This window comes from Mirounga angustirostris, unplaced genomic scaffold (assembly GCF_029215605.1).
Source record: "Mirounga angustirostris isolate CCGP_5_RB_7025 unplaced genomic scaffold, mMirAng1.0.hap1 SCAF_11, whole genome shotgun sequence".
Lineage (NCBI taxonomy): Eukaryota > Metazoa > Chordata > Mammalia > Carnivora > Phocidae > Mirounga > Mirounga angustirostris.
Genome location: NW_026991719.1, coordinates 49,182,233 through 49,201,587, shown reverse-complemented (window position 1 = coordinate 49,201,587; position 19,355 = coordinate 49,182,233). Strand labels below are relative to the sequence as shown.

The following is a 19,355-nucleotide window of genomic DNA, read 5'->3' as shown; positions in this document are numbered from 1 at the left end:
AGACAGAGAAAGACAACGAGAGAATGAGAAAAACATACAGAAAGAAAGAGTTAGAGATAGTGTCAGAGGGATTGAAAAAGACAGTCAGACACAGAATGAGAGAGAGACAGACTGAGACAGAAAGGGAAAGATAGAGAAAGACCGATGGAGAAAGAGACACATTTACAAAGAAGGACAGAGACACAGAGAGATTCAGAAAAAGTGACAGAAAGATAAGATGCCCAGAAAGTTTTACAGACACAGATTGACAGAGACAGACAGAAACAGAAAGATAGAGACACAGACAGTAAGACAGAGACAGAGACTGACAAAATGTAGACACCAAGACTGACAGGGGTAGACAGAGATAGATAAAGAGGCAGAAACAGACACAGACACAGACAATAGAGACAGAGATAGGGAATGACAGAGAGACAGAAACAGATATACATAGAGGGAAAGACAGGGACACGGTTATATCTGTGTCATCGTCAAGGACTGCATTACATCCTATAGATCTATATCTCCTTTGGTGTGACATTTAGTTGGCTATTATTTAGTTGATTGTTTCACATAGCATTACCATGACTATATATCTAGTCCTGTCTCCCCATCTCCCCATTCCTTTACTGGGAGGCTGTAAAAAAAAAAAAAAAAAAAAAAAAAAGTGAGTGTTAATGTGGAAAGCTTTCCTCCTCAAGATTAGCAGTCAAAAAGAAAAGAAGAAAAAAAAAAACTTAAAGCAAAGACAGATATTGGATAAATGGGATAAGCTGGCAAATGGCAGCAGCCAGGGTTTGTGAGAATTTAAATGTTTTAATGAGTGTATTTAAGCTGTTATTGTTTGAACATTATTAAACAACTTTCTATTGAAAACTGCAAAAAGATATTTAAGGATTCAAAACTAGTTTGGTAGGAAAACACAAGTAGATCTCTCAGTTAAGGTGCATTTCTAGCTAAGTAGTCTCTGAATTTCCCAAGTGAGGATACCTCTTTTTTGGTGAAATGGCATCCTGGCATTCAGCTCAAGAAACAAGTAATCTGAAATTGTTTGGAAAGTTTATATAAAGGAAATGAAATTCTTAACAGATTAAAAAAAAAAAAAACAACTCTTCCTTTTCTGCTGAATCAATACTCTTTCCCCAGCATTAGTTATTTAAAAAAGTGAAATGAAGTCTGTTGTTTGTAGTTGTTAGGATACAGAGTATAACGGAACACAGAGGGAAAAATGCAAAAGTAAAGGCAAACGTCAAAGGGTGTGAATAGCAGCTTCCTGATTAAGTCATTTCATGTAACTTATGTAACACTAGTATGTGGGTTTGGGATAACGAAGCCTTTCAAACCTCCTTAAAGAATAAATAAATAAATAAACAAACAGTAAAAATAATTTGTTCACTGGATAACAAAGGATAAAATATAATTGGGAAGAGAACAATAAACCAGCCAGAAAAATTCCGGTTTGAACTAAGTAAAACATTAAATCTGTTATCTTTTTATTTATTTGTTCATCTTATATTAGTTTTTCACATTCCTTCCAAGCATGTTACCTATTATTTGTATGGATTACTAAACAGAATTTTCAATTATTCGACCTTCTTTAACTACAAGAAATCACTCAGTAAAATGCAAACAAGTAGGACATTTGGGAGGGAATGGGATGGTGGTAGCTTTCGAATTAGCAGTAATTAGAAACCAACATATTTAAATCACAACTAGTGCATTTCTTTTTTCTTGACAAAAACACTTTCTACCTTACCCTTTTAATTACTAGCTTGGACTCCTCATCTTTTGATCGCATTTCCAGATGCCAAATAATTCCCACTGCAATTCAAAGGCATTCCGTTCCAGAGGTTACCAGACCTGCTCTTAAGTGGGGAAGAGTTATGCCAAATACAATTTGAACATCAAATATTTCTGAAGAGCAAAGGCCATCAACTTGCTTAAAGAGTTCTTTCTGGTGCATAAATAATTCATGACTGTGTGCCACAAGGAGAAAAAATAACTTTACTTAGTAAAGGAATATCCTCACAGAATCAAACAGCTTCTTTTCACTCCGCCTCCAATATAAGATGTTATAAAGTTTGAAATGTCTTTCTGGGGTTAAAATGCTAGGGAAGTTAAAGTCTAACTAACATCAAAATAGTATTAGGTTGAGGAACAACCAACAAAAAGAAGATCATCAGTGTAGTCTGGCCATGTTCACATAGTGAGAGACCATGGAAACCAAGGACTACACTCAGTGGCAGGAAATGGGGAAGGGGGAGCAATCTGAATGAAACCAGTTGCAGTGGTGGTAATGAGTGAAACAGGGCAGCTCCAAACACACCAACTGAAAGAGAAGTCAATGTATTCCTTTCATATCCATTTAATCAAACTAAAGGAATTGCATGTTTTAAGAGAGTTTCTCTAAGAGTAGTACAGTAAGTAGGTTCACAGTTTCTCTCTAAAGTCAATTGGTCTTTGTCTCTGCAGAAATGATGTGGGGGTCAATGGATAGTAAATCACAAGGACAGGTTGCCACATTAATAGCACAGATGATTTCTAGAACCAATGTTTGTTAAAACATTTTGTTAAAGATGTGTCCTCTTCATATGTGCCCATAAACAGTCTCAAATGTTACCAGCTATAGTTCACAAACCTGTAAGCTTTGGGATTGGTGCTTACTCTGGGCAGCATTCCTCATGTGGGAGGTACAGGAAGTTACAGGCCACATATATGGGGAAGACCACCTCTTGGTTTTCCAGGTTCACTACCTCTAGCTCTTGATCCTTTCTCAGGGAAAGCATCTGGTATTCTGTGTCCTTCCTGAAAACAGCTCTTCCAGCCCTGTCCAAGGAGGCCAGGCGCAGGCGGAATGCAACTTTTCTCTGCCAAAGTAAGCTAACGCCCAGGCCACAGGACTTGTTCAGGGCACTGCACCGGAAAATGATGCGCCGGTTGGTATAGCACACCACCAGGTCCCAGCCAAAGTTGAAACTGGCCCATCGCCAATTGCACCGCTCATCCCTGCACAGCTTGCCCCCACAGCGCATGCTGCTCCCCTGGAGATCAGACAGGTAGATGTCTATGGGCCCAAGTTCCCTTGTCTGCTCAGCCTGGAGCAGTGCAAGCCACTGCTCTTTGTATACTGGGGTAAGCCATGCAGCAGGGATCAGGGCATCCTGGTCGATTATGCGCACTGATGGCAGATCACAGATTATGTAGGCAAGCCGCAGCTGCTGGAACACTGGCACGAAGTCTCTGCCCTGCTTGGTCTCCAGGAAAGGGGTGCCTTCTGACTCGCCCCTAGACCTGGTAAACCACAAATCAGCATCAGGTAATAAGGCTTTGTGGGGGCCCCTCCATGTTGGCTGCAGCTGCAGGAACATCCACTTTTTTAGCATGGTGTACACGTCCATCTCCACCTCCATAACCAAGAGCTCTGAAGAGGCAACTAGCTCTTTCATGAGTTCCGGGCTGACTTCTCGCAACAGATCCTCACTATGCTGGGTCATCAGGTTATCCAGCAGCCACTGGAGGCACATGGTCCTGATGCATTGGAGGCCATAGCTCTCAGCAGAGTAGTAATAGCTGCACACAGTCTGGACACTGACAGTCTCCTTCATGACCTCCCCACATTGCTGAATCAGCCCATCCATCTGCAGCATGCTGGCCGTGGCCAGAATGGCTACTACTCGACCAGGTGTGATGAGCACGGTGTCTTGGTACAGAGAACCTAAAGCTTCATGCATCGCCTCACGATCAATGTTGTCATCAGGCATCTGCAACTCTATAGTATTCATGGTTGTTTCCCGCCAAGCACCACTGAACATGCTAGCAAAGTACCCTGACTGGCATAAGTAGACCCTGTGTAAATTCCACTCCTCCCCCAGTGCACGGATCTGCACATCACTGTTTTCCCCTCTCAGGAAGAGTGCCTCATAAACTGACCCTGAACTGTCTCTGGCACACTTCCGGCGGGGCACTTTTGCGTGGGGACCTCCTGGGCTTATCTTCCGCTTGAGGCCGCCCTGACTGGTGGTGGGTCCGGCCTCCTCCCTCTCCCCCTCCCCCTCCCCTACCACTGCCACTGCTACCTCCACTGCCTCCTCCCCGGCAGCACCTAGCTCTTCTTGAGCACGCCGGGCCCTGGGCCATGGCATTCGACTGCTTAGTGCTCCCATTAACTGTACCTCAAGAGGGCAAAGGACTTCCTCACCAGGCAGAGTTACCACTGGCACTAGCTCAGCCCAAAGTGCTGCTGGGTAGAGCTGACGTCAGCTTTGACGTCACCTAGGACGCCACGCTAAGCCACACCCTATTATGCCCAACCCAGTTGGACAAAGGCAACTCCTACCACGAAGACCACACTGTTTAACTCTCACTCCTGAGGCTTCTGTGGCTCCCTTCAGAGATTTATGTCGGAGCAGGGAAATCCTAGATGGAAATCCTAGCTGTAGCAATCAGATGAGAAAAAGAAATAAAAGGCATCCATACTGGTGAAGAAGAAGTTAAAGTGTCACTATTTGGAGATGACAGGATACTATACATAGACAACCCTAACGACGCCACCAGAAAACTGTTGGAAGTCATAAACGAATTCAGTGCACTGGCAGGATACAAAGTTAATACATAAAAGTTGGTTGCATTTCTATACACTAGTAACAAAATTGCGGAAAGTCAAATAAAAAACAAATTTCGTGTACAATTTTGACAAGAAAAAATAAAATACCTAGGAATAAACTTAACCAAGTAGGTGAACTACATATACTCTTCAATATATAAAACCTTGATGAAAGAATCTATAGACATCACAAGCAAAGGGAAAAGGGAAAGGTATTCCATGATCATGGGTTGGAAGAATTAATATTGTCAAAAATGTCTTTACTAGCCAAAGAAAACTACGGAATCAAGATATCCTACAAAGATATAAAATATCCACTACAAGAAATACTACCAACCTGTACTACAAAATAACATGGTACTGGAACAAAAATAGACGCATAGATCAGTGGAACAGAATAGAAAACCCAGAAATAAACACACACTTATATGGTCAATTAATCTATGACAAAGGAAGCAAGAATACACCCAGGGGAATATCCAGTCTCTTCAATAAATTCTGCTGGGAAAACTGGATAACTACATGTAAAAGAATGAAAGTGGAAAACTTTCTTACACCATAAACAAAAACAAACTCAAAATGGATTACGGAACTAAATGTAAGATTTGAAATGATCAAACGTCTAGAAGACAACAGGCAGTAGTAACTTTTTTTTTTAAATTCAATTTTATTTTATTGTGTTATGTTAGTCCCCATAAAATACATCATCAGTTTTTGCAGTAGTAACTTTTATGTTGTTTTTTTAAACATAATTTTATTTTAAATTGCAGTATAGTTAACATACAGTGTCATATTAGTTTCAGGCTTACAATAAAGTGATTCAGCAATTCCATACACCACCCAGTGCTCATCAGGACAAATGCACTCCTTAATCCCATTGCCATTTTTACCCATCCCCCCACCCACCTTCCCTCCTGTAACCATCTGTTTGTTCTCTATTTAAGAGTCTGATTCTTGGAAGTCAAACAGAGAAAGACATGTATCATATGACCTCACTGATATGAGGAATTCTTAATCGCAGGAAACAAACTGAGGGTTGCTGGAGTGGGGGGTGGGGTGGGAGGGATGGGGTGACTGGGTGATAGACACTGGGGAGGGTATGTGCTCTGGTAAGCGCTGTGAATTGTGCAAGACTGTTGAATCTCAGATCTGTACCTCTGAAACAAATAATGCAATATATGTTAAGAAAAAAAAAAAGAAGAAGAAGAAGAAGAAGGTAGCAGGAGGGGAAGAATGAAGCAGGGGAAATCGGAGGGGTAGACGAACCATGAGAGACGATGGACTCTGAAAAACAAACTGAGGGTTCTAGAGGGGAGGGGGGTGGGAGGATGGGTTAGCCTGGTGGTGGGTATTGAGGAGGGCACATTCTGCATGGAGCACTGGGTGTTATGCACAAACAATGAATCATGGAACACTACATCTAAAACTAATGATGTAATGTATGGGGATTAACATAAGAATAAAAAAAGAAGATACTTAACATTTGGGGAAAAAAAAAAAGAGTCTGATTCTTGGTTTGTTTCCCACTCTTTTGTTTTTTCTTTACTCATTTTTGTTTGTTTGTCTTTCAAATTCCACATATGAATGAAATCATATGGCATTTTTTTTCCCCTGAAACTCACTTGTTTCACTTAGCATTATACACTCTGGATCCCCACATGACACTGCAAATGACATGAGTACATTCTTTTTGAAGGCTGAATAATACTCCATTGCAAAAATACCATGTCTTCTTTATCCATTCATCTATTCATGGACACTTGCACTGCTTCCATGATTTGGCTATTGTAGATAATGCTGCTATTAATGTAAGGGTGCATGTATCACTTTGGATTAGTGTTTTTGTGTTTTGAGGTAAATACCCAGTAGTGCAATTGCTGGATCATAGGGTAGTTCCATTTTTAACTTTTCCAGCAACCTCCATACTGTTTTCCAGGGTGGCAGCAGCAGTTTTAATTCCCAACAACAGCACAAAGTGTTCCTTTTTCTCCACATCCTCACCAACACTTGTTTCTCGTATTGTTGATTTTAGCCATTCTGACAGATGTGAGGTGGTATCTCATTGCAGTTTTGATTTGCATTTCCCTGATCATGAGTGATTACAGCTTTGTAATATAACTTGAAGTTCCAAATTGTGATACCTCCAGCTTTGCTTTTTGTTTTCAAAATTGTGTTGGCTATTTGGAGTCTTTTGTGGTTCCATATAAATTGTAGGCATAGGCAGTATTGTCATGTGGTTGAAGAGAAACAATGTTTCCTAATGTAAGTCCTCTGTAAATGTCCACACTATACATAGATATGAGTATAGTGTGATTTGTTTTGTTTTGGTTTGTTTTGTTTTAGGAGTTTTGAGCAGATTGAAAAATTAAAATAAATCTTACTATCTACAAAAAAAAATGTAGGTTTTTTGGTTACAGTTTTGTGGAAAACATTGTTGCCATTTTGATAGGGGTTGCAATAAATCTGTAGATTCCTTTGGACAGTATAGACATTGTAACAATATCTGTTCTTCCAAACCATGAGCATGGAATGTCTTCCCATTTGTCTGTGTCATCTTCAATTTCTTTCATCAAAGTTTTATAGTTTTCAGAATACAGGTCTTTTATCCCTTTGGTTAGGTTCAATCCTAGTTATTTTATTATGTATCATGCTATTTCAAAGGGGATTTTTTTTTTTAATTTCTCCTTCTGCAGCTTCATTACTAGTGTATATAAATGCGATGGATTTCTGTACGTTCATTTTGTGTCTTGAAATTTACTAAATTCATTTATCAGTTCTAGTGCTTTTTGGTGAACTCTTTTAGAGTTTTCTATGTATAGTATCATGTCATCTGCAAATAGTGGAAGTTTTACTTCTTCCTTACTGATTTGGATGCCTTTTATTTCTTTTTGTTGTTTGGTTGCTGTGCCTCGGACTTCCAGTGCTATGTTGAACAAAAGCAGTGAGAGTGGACATCCTTGACTTGTTCCCAACCTTAGGGGGAAAGCTCTCAGTTTTTCCCCATTGAGTATGATGTTTGTTGTCGGTTTTTAACATAGGGTCTTTATAATGTTGAGGTATGCTCCCTCTAAAGCTACTTTGTTGAGGGTTTTGCCATGAATCGCTGTTGTACTTTGTCAAATGCCTTTTCTGCATCTATTGAGATGATCATATCTTTTTTCATCCTTTCTCTTAATGTATTACGTTGATTGACTTGTGAATATTGAACAACCCTTGCATCGCAGGAATAAATCCTACTTGATACTGGTTAATTATTTTTTAATGTATTGTTGGATTCTGTTTGCTAGTATTTGGTTGAGGATTTTTGTGTCTCTGTTCATCAGAGATATTGGCCTGTAGTTACGTTTCTTTTCTTTTCTTTTCTCTTTTCCTTTCTTTTGTTTTGTTTTCTTTTGCTTTCTATTCTATTCTTTTCTTATGTGGTTTCTCCATCTAGTTTTGGTTTCAGGGTGATACTTGCCTCATAGAATGAATTTGGAAGTTTTCCTTCTTCTATTTGTTGGAATAGATTGAGTAGAATAGGTATAACTCTTCTTTAAATGCTTGGTGATATTTGCCCATGAAGCTTTCTGGTCCTGGACTTTTATATTTGGGGATTTTTTGGATTGCTGATTCAATCTCCTTGCTGGTAATTGGTCTGTTCAAATTTTCTATGTCTTCTTGCTTCAGTTTTCTTAGGTTATTGTATCTAGGACTTTACCCATTTCTTCTAGGATGTCTAATTTGTTGGCATATAGTTTTTCATAATATTCTCTCACAGTTGTTTGCAATTCTGTGGTGTTCATTGTTTTTTCTCCTTCACTGGTGATTTCTTTTTTTTTTTTTTTAAGATTTTATTTATTTATTTGAGAGAGAGAGAAAGCATGAGGTGGGGAGGGTCAGAGGGAGAAGCAGACTCCTCGCTGAGCAAGGAGCCCGATGCGGGACTCGATCCCAGGACTCCAGGATCATGACCTGAGCCGAAGGCAGTCGCTTAACCAACTGAGCCACCCAGGCGCCCACTGGTGATTTCTTTTTGAGTCCTTTCTCTTTTTTTGATTTTCAGGATTCTAGTTTATCAGTGTGGTTATCTTTTCTAGATTCAAGTTTATCAGTGCTCTTGATCTTTTCAAAGAACATTTTTGTGGTTTCATTGATGTGTTCTATTGTTTTTGCTTGTTTGTTTCTAATCATTTATTTCTGCCCTTATCTATTATTTCCTTCCTTTTGCTGGTTTTGTGTTTTGTTTACTGTTCCTTTTCTAGTTCCATTAGTTGTAAGATTAGGTTATTTGAGATTTTTCTTTGTTTCTTGAAATAAGTCTGTATTGCTTTAAAACCCCCTTTTAGAGCTGCTTTTGCTGCCTCCCAAAGATTTTGGACTGTTTTGGTTTTATTTTCATTTGTTTCCTTGTAAATTTCAATTACTTCTTTGATTTCTTGTTTTAACCATTTTTTCTTTAGTAGTCTGTTATTTAATCTCCTTGTATTTGTTGTTTTTCTGGATTTTTTCTTGTGGTTGATTTCTAACCTCAGTGTTATGGTGAGAAAAGATACATGGTATGACCTCTATTTTTTTGACTTTGATGAGTCCTTTTTTTTTTTTTTTCCCCTAATATGTGTAATATGTGATCTACTCATGAGAGTATTCTGTGTGCACTTGGGAAGAATGTGTATTGTGTTGTTTTAGGATGGAATGTTCTGAAGATATCTGTTATATCCATCTGGTCCAGTGAGGCATTTAAAGCCACTGTTTCCTTGTTGATTTTCTGTTTGGATGATCTGTCCATTGATGTAAGTGGGGTGTTAAAATCCCCTAATATTATTATAGGGCTATCAATTAGTTCCTTTATGTTTGTTATTAAAAGTTTTATGTATCTGACTGCTCCCATGTCAGCTGCATATATATTTACAATTGGTATATCTTCTTGTTAGATAGTCCCTTTATTAATAAATAGGGTCCTTCTTTGTCTCTTTTTACAGATTTTTTTTTTTTCAATTCTATTTTGTCTGGTACATGTATTGCTCTTCTGGCTTTCTTTGGACATCCATTTCCATGATTAGATATTTTTCCATCCCCTCACTTTCAATCTGCAGGTGGCTTTAGGTCTTAAATGAGTCTCTTGTAGGCCACATATAGATTTTTGTTTTTTATCCTCTCTGTCACCCCATATCTTTTCATTGGGATATTTAGTCCATTCATATTCAAAGTGCTTATAGATAGATATGTGGTTTTTGCCATTCTGTTACTCGTTTTGTGGTCATTTATGTAGTCTTTCTCTGACCTTTTCTTGTCTTTCTCTCTTTCATGGTTTGCTGGTTTTCTTTCAGTGACATACTTGGTTTTCTTATGTGTATTTTTTGTATATTTATTACTGTTTATTTGTCTTCTGCATATAGCAGTGTATATCAAGTTTGAACTTAATATTTACTTTACTCCCATCCACATTTCAGATATTTGGTATCATATTTTATATCCTTTTATTTTGTGATTTCCCAACTGATGTTTTGTTTTGTTGTGTTTTTGCATTTGTGCTTCCTATTTTTCTGACTTTTACTTATGGTTTTTGTTTTCCACTCACAGAATCCCCATTGCCATTTTTTGTAGCCCTTGTTTAGTCACGTGAATTCTTTTAACTTTTGTTTGTCTGGGAAACCCTTTATTTAACCTTCTATTCTGAATGATAGCCTTGCTGGATTAAGTATTCTTGGCCTCAGAGTTTTTGCTCTTGACCCTTTGAATATATCATGCCATTCCCTTCTGGCCTGTGAAGTTTCAGCTGAAAAATCATCTGATAGCCTTATGTGGTTTCCTTTAGAGAAGAAAAATAATCTACAAAAGAACTTCTAAAACCAATAAGGGAGTTTAACAAGGTGGCAAGATACAAGGTTAACACACCAAAATCAAACTTATTTCTATACCCTAGAAATGTCTAATTTTATGCAAAACAATGAACCTCACGTATGCTCGACATTTTATGCAGAAATAAACTCAAAGTGGATCAAAGGTGTAAATATAAAACTACGAAATTTTAGAATAAAGCGTAGAATAAGACATAATAAATTAGGGATAGGCAAGGACTTCTTAGATGCAACATAAAAGTAATGACCCATTAATGAAATAATTGATAAATTGGGCAAATCTGAGATTGAAAACTTTTGTTCTACTAAAGACACTGTTAAAGAAGGAAAGAATAAACTTCAGCCTAGAAGAAAATATATACAAATCAAATATCTGAAACAGGATTTGTATGCAGAATATATAAAGAACTCTCAAAACTCAACAATAAGTAAACAGACAACCTAGGTGTAAAGTGAGCAACAGACATTGCGGCTTCAAGGAAGATGATATAAGGCTGGCACATAAGCACATGAACAGCGTTCAACATCATTAGCTATTAAGAAAATGCAAACAAAACTAGCCAACCCACACCTTTTTGGATGACTAAAATCACACACGCACATGCTTGCGCATGCACACACACACACACACACACAATTACCAAGTGTTGAGGATGTGTTGCCAGTGTGAATGCTAAAATTTGGGGCCATCCTGGAACATGGCTTGGCAGTTTCTTCTAAATTTACAACCTGGCACTTAACATATGATCCCACAATCCAACTCCCGAGTTTCTAACCTGAAAAACTGAAAATTTATGTTCACTAAAAAAGCCTGTGTGCAAGTGTTTATAGCAAGTCTATGCATAATTCTACAAAAGCTGAAAACAACCTAAATGCCTTTCAGTGAGTGAACTTTCAGTGAGTGAATGGATAAAACAAATCATGGTATACCCATACAATTAAATTAAATGGACTGTTATTGATGCATGCAACAACTTGGATGGATCACAAAGTGCTGCATGATTTAATATGCATATGAATATATACTATCTATGCATTATATATATATGCATATATATATATATAATTCTCAAAGTGACAAATTCTTACTGATGGAGAATACATCTGTGGTTTCTGGGGGTTGGGGCCAAGGTGGTGGTGGTGATGGAATAGTTCTGTATACTCATTGTGGTGATGGTTACACTAATCTATACATTTGTTAAAATTCATATAATTTTATGCCAAAGGGAAAATAAAACATAAATTTTACAGTGTGATGATTTGAAAAAGCAAAAATTTAAAAGCTATGCGCACACACACACACACACACAATATACCACTACACACCTATTAGAATGGCTATAGTTAAATGTGTTGATTTTATCAAGTGCTGGCAAAGATGTGAAGGAACAAGAACTTGAATACACTGCAGGTAGAAAATGGAAAATGTTACAAGTACATTGGAAAAGGGCTTGGCAGCGTTTTAGTCCATGTAGGCTGCTATAACAAAATACCACAGACTGGGTGGAAATGCAGTTGTTACAGTTACAGTTCTGGAGGCTGGGAAGTCCAACATCAAGGAGCCAAGATGGCTACCTTTCGTCAAGGGCCTTCTTCCTGGTTCATACCAGGTGCCTTCTCACTGTGTTCTCACTTGGTGGAAGGGGTGAGCTAGTTCTCTGGAGCCTCTTGTACAAAGGCATTAATGCCAATTTTGAGGGCTCTGCCATCATGACCTAGTCACCATCTAAAGGCCCCCCTTCTAACATCATCATATTGGGCATTAGGATTTCAACATGTGAATATTGGTTGGGGGGAACACAAACATTCACACCATAGCAGGCAGTTTCTTAAAATATTACACATACACTTATCATATGATCTGGTCATTCTAGTCCTGAGAAATTGCCCAAGAGGAAGGAAAGCATATGTACAGACAGAGACTTGTATAGGAATGTTCAGAGCGGCTTTATTTGGAATAACCAAATAGTGAAACATTCCTAATGTCCATCAACACATGAATTGATAAAACAAAAAACAGTGATGTTTCCATGTAATGGAATACTCCTAGTAATAAAAGGGAATGAGATATTGATATACACACAATAACATCAATAGATCTCAACATGCTGAGTGTAAGAAGCCAGAAAGAAATGAGCAAACTAATGATGTACTATACCTTGGCTAATTGAATTAAAAAAAAAAAAAAGAAATGAGCTATGATTACTATGATTAAAGTTATTTAAAATTCCAGAAAGTACTAATAAATATCGACACAAAGCAGATCAGTGGCTGCCTGGGGGGACTGGAAAAAGTGAGGAGAGGTAGGAGGCAGGGATTACAAAGGAGCAGGGGCAGGAAATTCATCACATCAAAATGTTACATTAGTGGTTACCCCTGGGGGGGGGGGATGTGGAAGGAAAGGACAATGAATAGGATTACACAGAGTGCCTCCAAGTTACTGGCAAGATTCTAGTCCTGAACAAGGGCAGTGCTTATGTATTCTGCCATATGAATGTACAAATTAGAAAAAAAAATAAGTTTTATACACCCTTCTGTATGTGTGAAGCTTTTAAGAAAATACATGTAAACACCAGAATAATATATCTATTTATATATATCATACAAAAAAATTGTTAACTACAGAGATATTTTATAGACCAGGGATTCGTAGAGTTTTAGAGATGGATGAACTACTATGATCATCAACTGCGAACCCCTCGGTGTACATCAAGAAGAGTGAAGGTGTTATATGTAAACAATGAATCAGGAACACTGCATCAAAAACTAATGGTGTACTGTATGGTGACTAACATGACATAAGAATAAAGAAAAGAAGAATAGTGAAGGGACTTGCCTCAGGTCGAACAGCTAGGTCTTAAGCCTTCTCACTTCCACAGGAGTGCTCTTTTCATTACTTCCTTTTTTCATCTCTTGAGCTAGCTCTCTTTCTGTGACTCTAGTTAAGCCCTCTGCCCCCACACAAATAAAAACATGCCTACATGCATAAACATCTACCTACCTACCTACCTACCTACGTATACACATGGCGAGCTGTTAATGCTTAATAACCCACTCTGTGGGAGGGAGGCAAATTTGTAGCACACACTTACCAATTTTTCTGATCTAATTTCTCCTATCATGGCTGATTTCAGACTACAAACATGATGTCACTGAATGCAGAATTTTGGAAGAGATGTGCCGTAGAACACCATTTATAGTTTTTTCACCATACAGATACAGTAGATGAAAATAGCCTCAAGAGCACAGATTAATAGTAAAGTGTAGTAAAATAATTAGGGAAAAAAACACGTTTTGAGTGTTGACTACCTTTGGTTTTAATATAATTTATTTAACTGTAAGTCTGTATAATTTGATATTTACTGATGGTATGCTTGCCAACTGGCTCACAAAATTTCCTAAAATTTTAATGACTGACCATCACCAGGCACTTTGAGCTGACTCTAGCATACCACTGCTGTATAAATAAATTCAAACTTTGGTGTGTGCTTCAAAAGTTCCTTAGAGGATTTATTTCCTCCCCACCATAAAGCAAGCAGATTGAGCTTGCATGGCCCTTATTTGCAACATTTTAGAATTGGGAGAAATAGTGGGTTAATTTTATAGACCATTCATTTATCACCCTCACCAAGTAAATGGTAGAATTGAATAGCCAACATGTATATAGAGTCCATAATTTGAAATACAGTAATTTGTGCCTACTCTATATAAGCGATAGATTGATGCTGAGATCACATTTCTCCAGATGTGCCTTCCTGTTTATTTAAAACTCTGTGCTCCGTCCCTTCCTTCCTCCCTCCCTCCCTCCCACCTTCCTTCCTTCCTCACTGCCTGCCTTCCTTCCTTCCTTCCTTCCTTCCTTCTTTCCATTTGTCATGGTTTTCCAGAGGAAGACAACCAATAGTAGGTAGAGACAGATAAGAGAGATAGAAATAGAGATGGATAGATAAATGATAGATAGATGAGAGATAGATAGATGAGAGATAGATAGATGAGAGATAGATAGATAGATCAGAAATAGAGAGATATTTTACAGAATTGGCTCACATGATTATAGAGTTGTAATAACAATTTTTGACATTCTGTAATAGATGTTTTGGCATCTTAGGGTCATGGGGCCATGTTAATGACCCAAGGTTGTTTTCACCTCAGTCAGACGCTTAACCGACTGAGCCACCCAGGCGCCCCTAAAAGGCTTATCATTTAAAAATAAAATTTTTGCTGTTTCAGTCACAAAATGGTGCTGACCCTGAGTCAGTAAAGTCCATCCAGGCCCATTATAAAAGGTGAAAACATTATCTACTGTGAAGAGTAAACAAGGAGCACACAGGAAGGTGTGCTCTTCAAGGAGGGAGCTCTTCAAGGATTCTGGGGCTCCTCACAAAAATATATTTCTCACAGTTGTGGCGAAGGGTGTGCCCTGCAGACCCTCCCAGGGTGGGTGAATAGGTCTTAAATGACAAATCTACTCCAACATTCAAATCTCCTTAAGACTTTGAATCCTTTCTTCGACACTAAACCAAGGGCAGGTCTTTCATTTTTAGTTCACTTACTGTGAACCACATTTTGGGTCATGTGTTTACCAACCAAGCAACATCTCAGAGCCCTTTCTAACTCTCTATACTGCAGCATTAAATGAAGCATCTCTGCTTAGTGGGCCCATGTCAATAAATTCACCCCAATCCAACTTTATGTTCCTTACGCCATTATCCCACACCCTTAATATCCATTCCCACACATGTCTCCCTACCTCTGTCTGCATAAATTAGAAAAAATGTAGCACACCTTCTCATGGGTTACACTTTTACCTCACCTTTAGGGGCCTGCTGGGACTTGAGTCTTGTTACAGGTCTAGAAGCAGAGAGAGGTGGTGGGGGTGGGTCCTGAGGAACACCAGCAGTGTCTTTCAAGGAAACCTCCTCGGGCTTTATGCTTTCCATTAGACTTTCCTCAGGCAATGCAGGGTTGGAGAGGCTCTGAGGAGAGTTTCTCCCCAGACTGGGGCTGGAGAGGCTGGGACTCATGAGACTTTAGGGGTTCAATGTTCCCAGTTTCATCAGGGTCTTCCCCCGTGTTCCCATCCCACTTTTAGGATCCCATTCCTTCCCAATCGATGCCTTCACTTTAATGATAGATATATGGTGAGGTTGGGAATTCAAGTTCCATTGTAATTCAGCCATAGGATGAGATTCTCAAGGGGATAAAATTCTGGGTTTTGTTTTTCAGCAATCTCAGCCCTGTGGCTACAGGAGACAAGGTGTCTCTTTCAGGGCAGACATTGAAGCTTTCAGGTCATTTATGAAGTGCTTGAGCAAGGAATTCGAATTTCCGAGCCCCTTTCCTTTTCCCACTTTGTCCAGTGACATTAGGAACAACCAACAATTTCCATTATCCTCCTTAGTTTCACAAAAATGTTTTAAGGTATCATGGACATGGCCTGTTAGATCCTTGCCTCTTATCAGTATTTGATTAGGAGTATCCAATAGTGATATTTTGTGTATCTCTATTGCCACATCAGACCGTGGACTATCGGTGTGCTCTTTACTATTGGAAATAGAGTTACTAGTGTCTTTAAATATAATCAAATTACAGAGCCAACTTAAAACTCCACAACCAGTTCAGAAAACTCATCCTTAGGATTCTGTTCTTTAGAATCAGTTCCGGTGTCAAAATCTGCATGAGTCAGGGTTCTGCAGAGAAACAGAACTAATAGGATGCATGAATGTGTGTGTGTGCACACGTGTGTGCGTGTAGAGACAGAATGACAGAGACAGAGAGATACAGAGAGAAACAGAGAAAGAGACAGAGACAGAGACAGAGAGAAAATTATTTCAAGGAACTGGATAGGGAAGGCATTTATATTTCCTCCTTACATGACGGAAGACTGTATCTCCCCCCTCACCCCCCACACACTCGCACTCTCTCTCTCTCTCTAAAATCAATCAACCCATCAATCTTAAAAAAATAAATGATAAGCCTTTTAAATGATAATGGATCAGACAGTATACCTTAAACCTGAATTAACCTCCATTTCATTGACAGCTTTTTAAAAATAGGAATTATATAATACGCTTCACAGGGGAGATGGAGAGAAGTGCAGAGTAATAGACAGAACCGGAAGATTTCAATGAAAATAATGCAATGGTCTCAGCAAATTAAACCTTAAAGTTGAATTAGTAATTCATATCATATTAATTTGTTTTTCACAAAGCCTTTCTTCTTGCATAAAATACACATAGAACCAGGAAAGTTTAATAGAGCTCCATGATGGCTCCAAAGCACTTTCCTGTATATCATGCAAACAACATCAGGAGATTCGAGAGGGCATATTCAGTCCAACTCAGTGAATCTCATTGGCATCTTCGTGCATGGTGCTGTGCTAGCGACTGTAAGAAATCCACAGATGTAGCCACTTTGAGGGGGGTGGGGGAAGGCAAATATTTAATCCACAAGTACACATCTGTGGTGGCCCTTTATACAGTCAGCACTGTTCCAGGCACCATGGTACTCAGAGAGGAAACCGAGAGACGAAACTTAATGTGTTCACTCTTTCTTTTTTTTTTTTTTTAAGATTTATTTATTTATTTGAGAGAGAGAGAGAGCAGGGGGAAGGGAAGAGGGAAAGGGAGAGAGAGAATCCCAAGCAGACTCCCCGCTGAGCACAGAGCCTGACGTGGAGCTCGATCTCAGGACCCCGAGATCATGACGTGAGCCAAAATCACGTGCCGGACTCTCAACCAACTGAGCCACGTAAAGCTGCCCCTAAAGTGTTCACTCTTTAGTGAGTTTCAGTGAGCTTAGAATCTAGTGGGGATCATAGTGAGACAGAAAGCCTTACACATTAGGGAAGAAGTAGAGTAGCCATTAACCTTTAGGCTGTAAGTGCAACCAGATTTCCAAGAAGAAAGAGATTGGGGTCGACTGGCGCATTTGGAAAGGGAGTGGGAGGGGATTGCAAAACTGAGATTCAGAGGGAAGATAGGATTTGTACAGACAGAGGAGAGGAGAGAAGGTATATTTCTAGGAGAATGAGGACAAAAGTGAACACGGGCACAGAGATGGGAATGACCATGGCAAATATGGGAAGCATCAAGAAGAGCTCTCAGGACATGAAAGAAAGAACTGTTGACAATATCATAGAACTGGCCTGGTGGGACAGTGGAGCATACAGTGGACTAAGAACCAGAGGGCCTGAATTCCCAAAGGTATTATCCTGGTTCTGCACTTACTACATGGGTGTCCTTGGTTAGGTCAGTTAGATGCTTTGTGCCCTGGTGCCCTGACTTACTCACAGTCATGTGAGGATACAGACAGGAGCCTGCTTCTCTCTCAGGCTTGTTGTAAAAACCACAAGAGCTGATACCTGAAGACGTGTTTTATTTTTTTAATTTAATTTATTTTTATTTTATTATTTATTATCTTTTATTCATTTATTTCCGGGCGAGAGAGAGAGCAAGCGCACAAGCAGGGGGAGCGGCAGGCAGAGAGAGAGGGAGAAGCAGACTCCCCGCTGAGCAAGGAGCCTGAGGCTGGGCTCAACCCCAGGACCCTGGGATCATGACCTGAGCCGAGGGCAGATGCTTAACCGAATGAGCCACCCAGGGGGCCCCAAGAAGTGTTTTTTAAATAGTAAAATAAAAATGAGCATCCCTTCTTCCATTTGGTATTACACCGGCATGTGGAAGAAATGGCTCCTGAGTCTACAATAGGGTTTGTTTTCTAGTTGGTTGCAGGCAGAAGGTTACTGCATGTGGGAACAGGGGCTGCTGATTACTTGATATGAAGGCAATTTTTGCCCCTGAAGAGGGGCAGGCCTGGCAGCCTGAACACAGGGGAGACAGATCATCCAAGCAAGAGGGGTTTCTTGGGTTCTCTGCTGGGTTGTATGACCTCTCTGAAAGAGGTCCCTGTTCTCTGACATCACATGAAACAAGTGACAAAACTGTACACGAAGGCTGGTGAGGTGTGGTGGAAAGAGACCTGGACGTGGAATGAAATCTATCTGAAATCAGATGTTAGATCTTGTTATCTCTGGGCCCCAGTTCCCCCCACCTGTCAAACTGAAGTAAAAACAACACCTGCCCCACTTCCTTATAGAGTGGGTTGTTGCCAGGCTCAAATGCACAACATGTGAGAGGTTTCTGTAAACTCTAAAGTGGTAGGCCAACTTGGCTTATTTTCATTGCTCTTATTAATAAAGCAAAACTGAGTTTTCTGACCAGTTGCCATCTACTATTTTAGCGTGCTCGATCATCATTTCTGAAAGCTTATATTTCAGTAGAGCTAGCTGTCCCTTACCACAGTATTAACACTGTAGTTAGGCTGAATTCTTAGGGTTTCTATACAATTAAATCAGAACCGCAATTTAGGATGAAGATCACAGAGTTATAAACCATTCGCGGGGGGGGGGGGGGGGGGGGGGGGCGGAGTCTGGATCTGCAGTTAAAACACAAGGCAAATTGGCTCAGTTCTATTTTACGCCACCTGATCATTTATTCGCTTTATGTGGGCAAGAACACAGAGCTCAACGAGGTCTTCAGGATGTCCCAGTTAACAAAAGTGTTCCCACTCAGCGTCACTAGTCTACAACCCTAACACTAGCCTGGATAAACCTGCACTAGTTTAGTGTCCTCGCAGTACTAGCATTCTAGCCCTGGCAGGCTTCCCCAGTCCCTCTGCGGGAAAACCAAACAAAAAAACAACCCACAGTGGGCTTCTTTGATTGGGTCTTAATTTCATGTGGTTGTCATTTTGTCTCAAGTTACACAACATGCCTCACCCACATACAGAGCTCACAAGGACTTGGAAGAGGAACAGGGTTTTGTGAGAGTATTTAGAGAGTGCCCTTAGAAGGCTGGGAATATCTCCAACCAAGGGAGAGAGATGGAAATTGGGTCCTCTCTTCCCACCCACTCAAACAAGCAAGAGAGTCT

At 39.6% G+C, this 19,355-nt stretch overlaps 1 protein-coding gene across 1 annotated transcript; it reads right to left on the bottom strand.

The window, feature by feature from the left end:
- Positions 1-2,639: 2,639 nt before the first annotated feature.
- On the bottom strand, positions 2,640-4,142 carry LOC123842030 (germ cell-less protein-like 1). The gene has a single exon (XM_045871472.1). It carries the CDS (start codon positions 4,140-4,142, stop codon positions 2,640-2,642), a length of 1,503 nt encoding a protein of 500 aa, XP_045727428.1.
- Between the last annotated feature and the right edge of the window lie 15,213 nt (positions 4,143-19,355).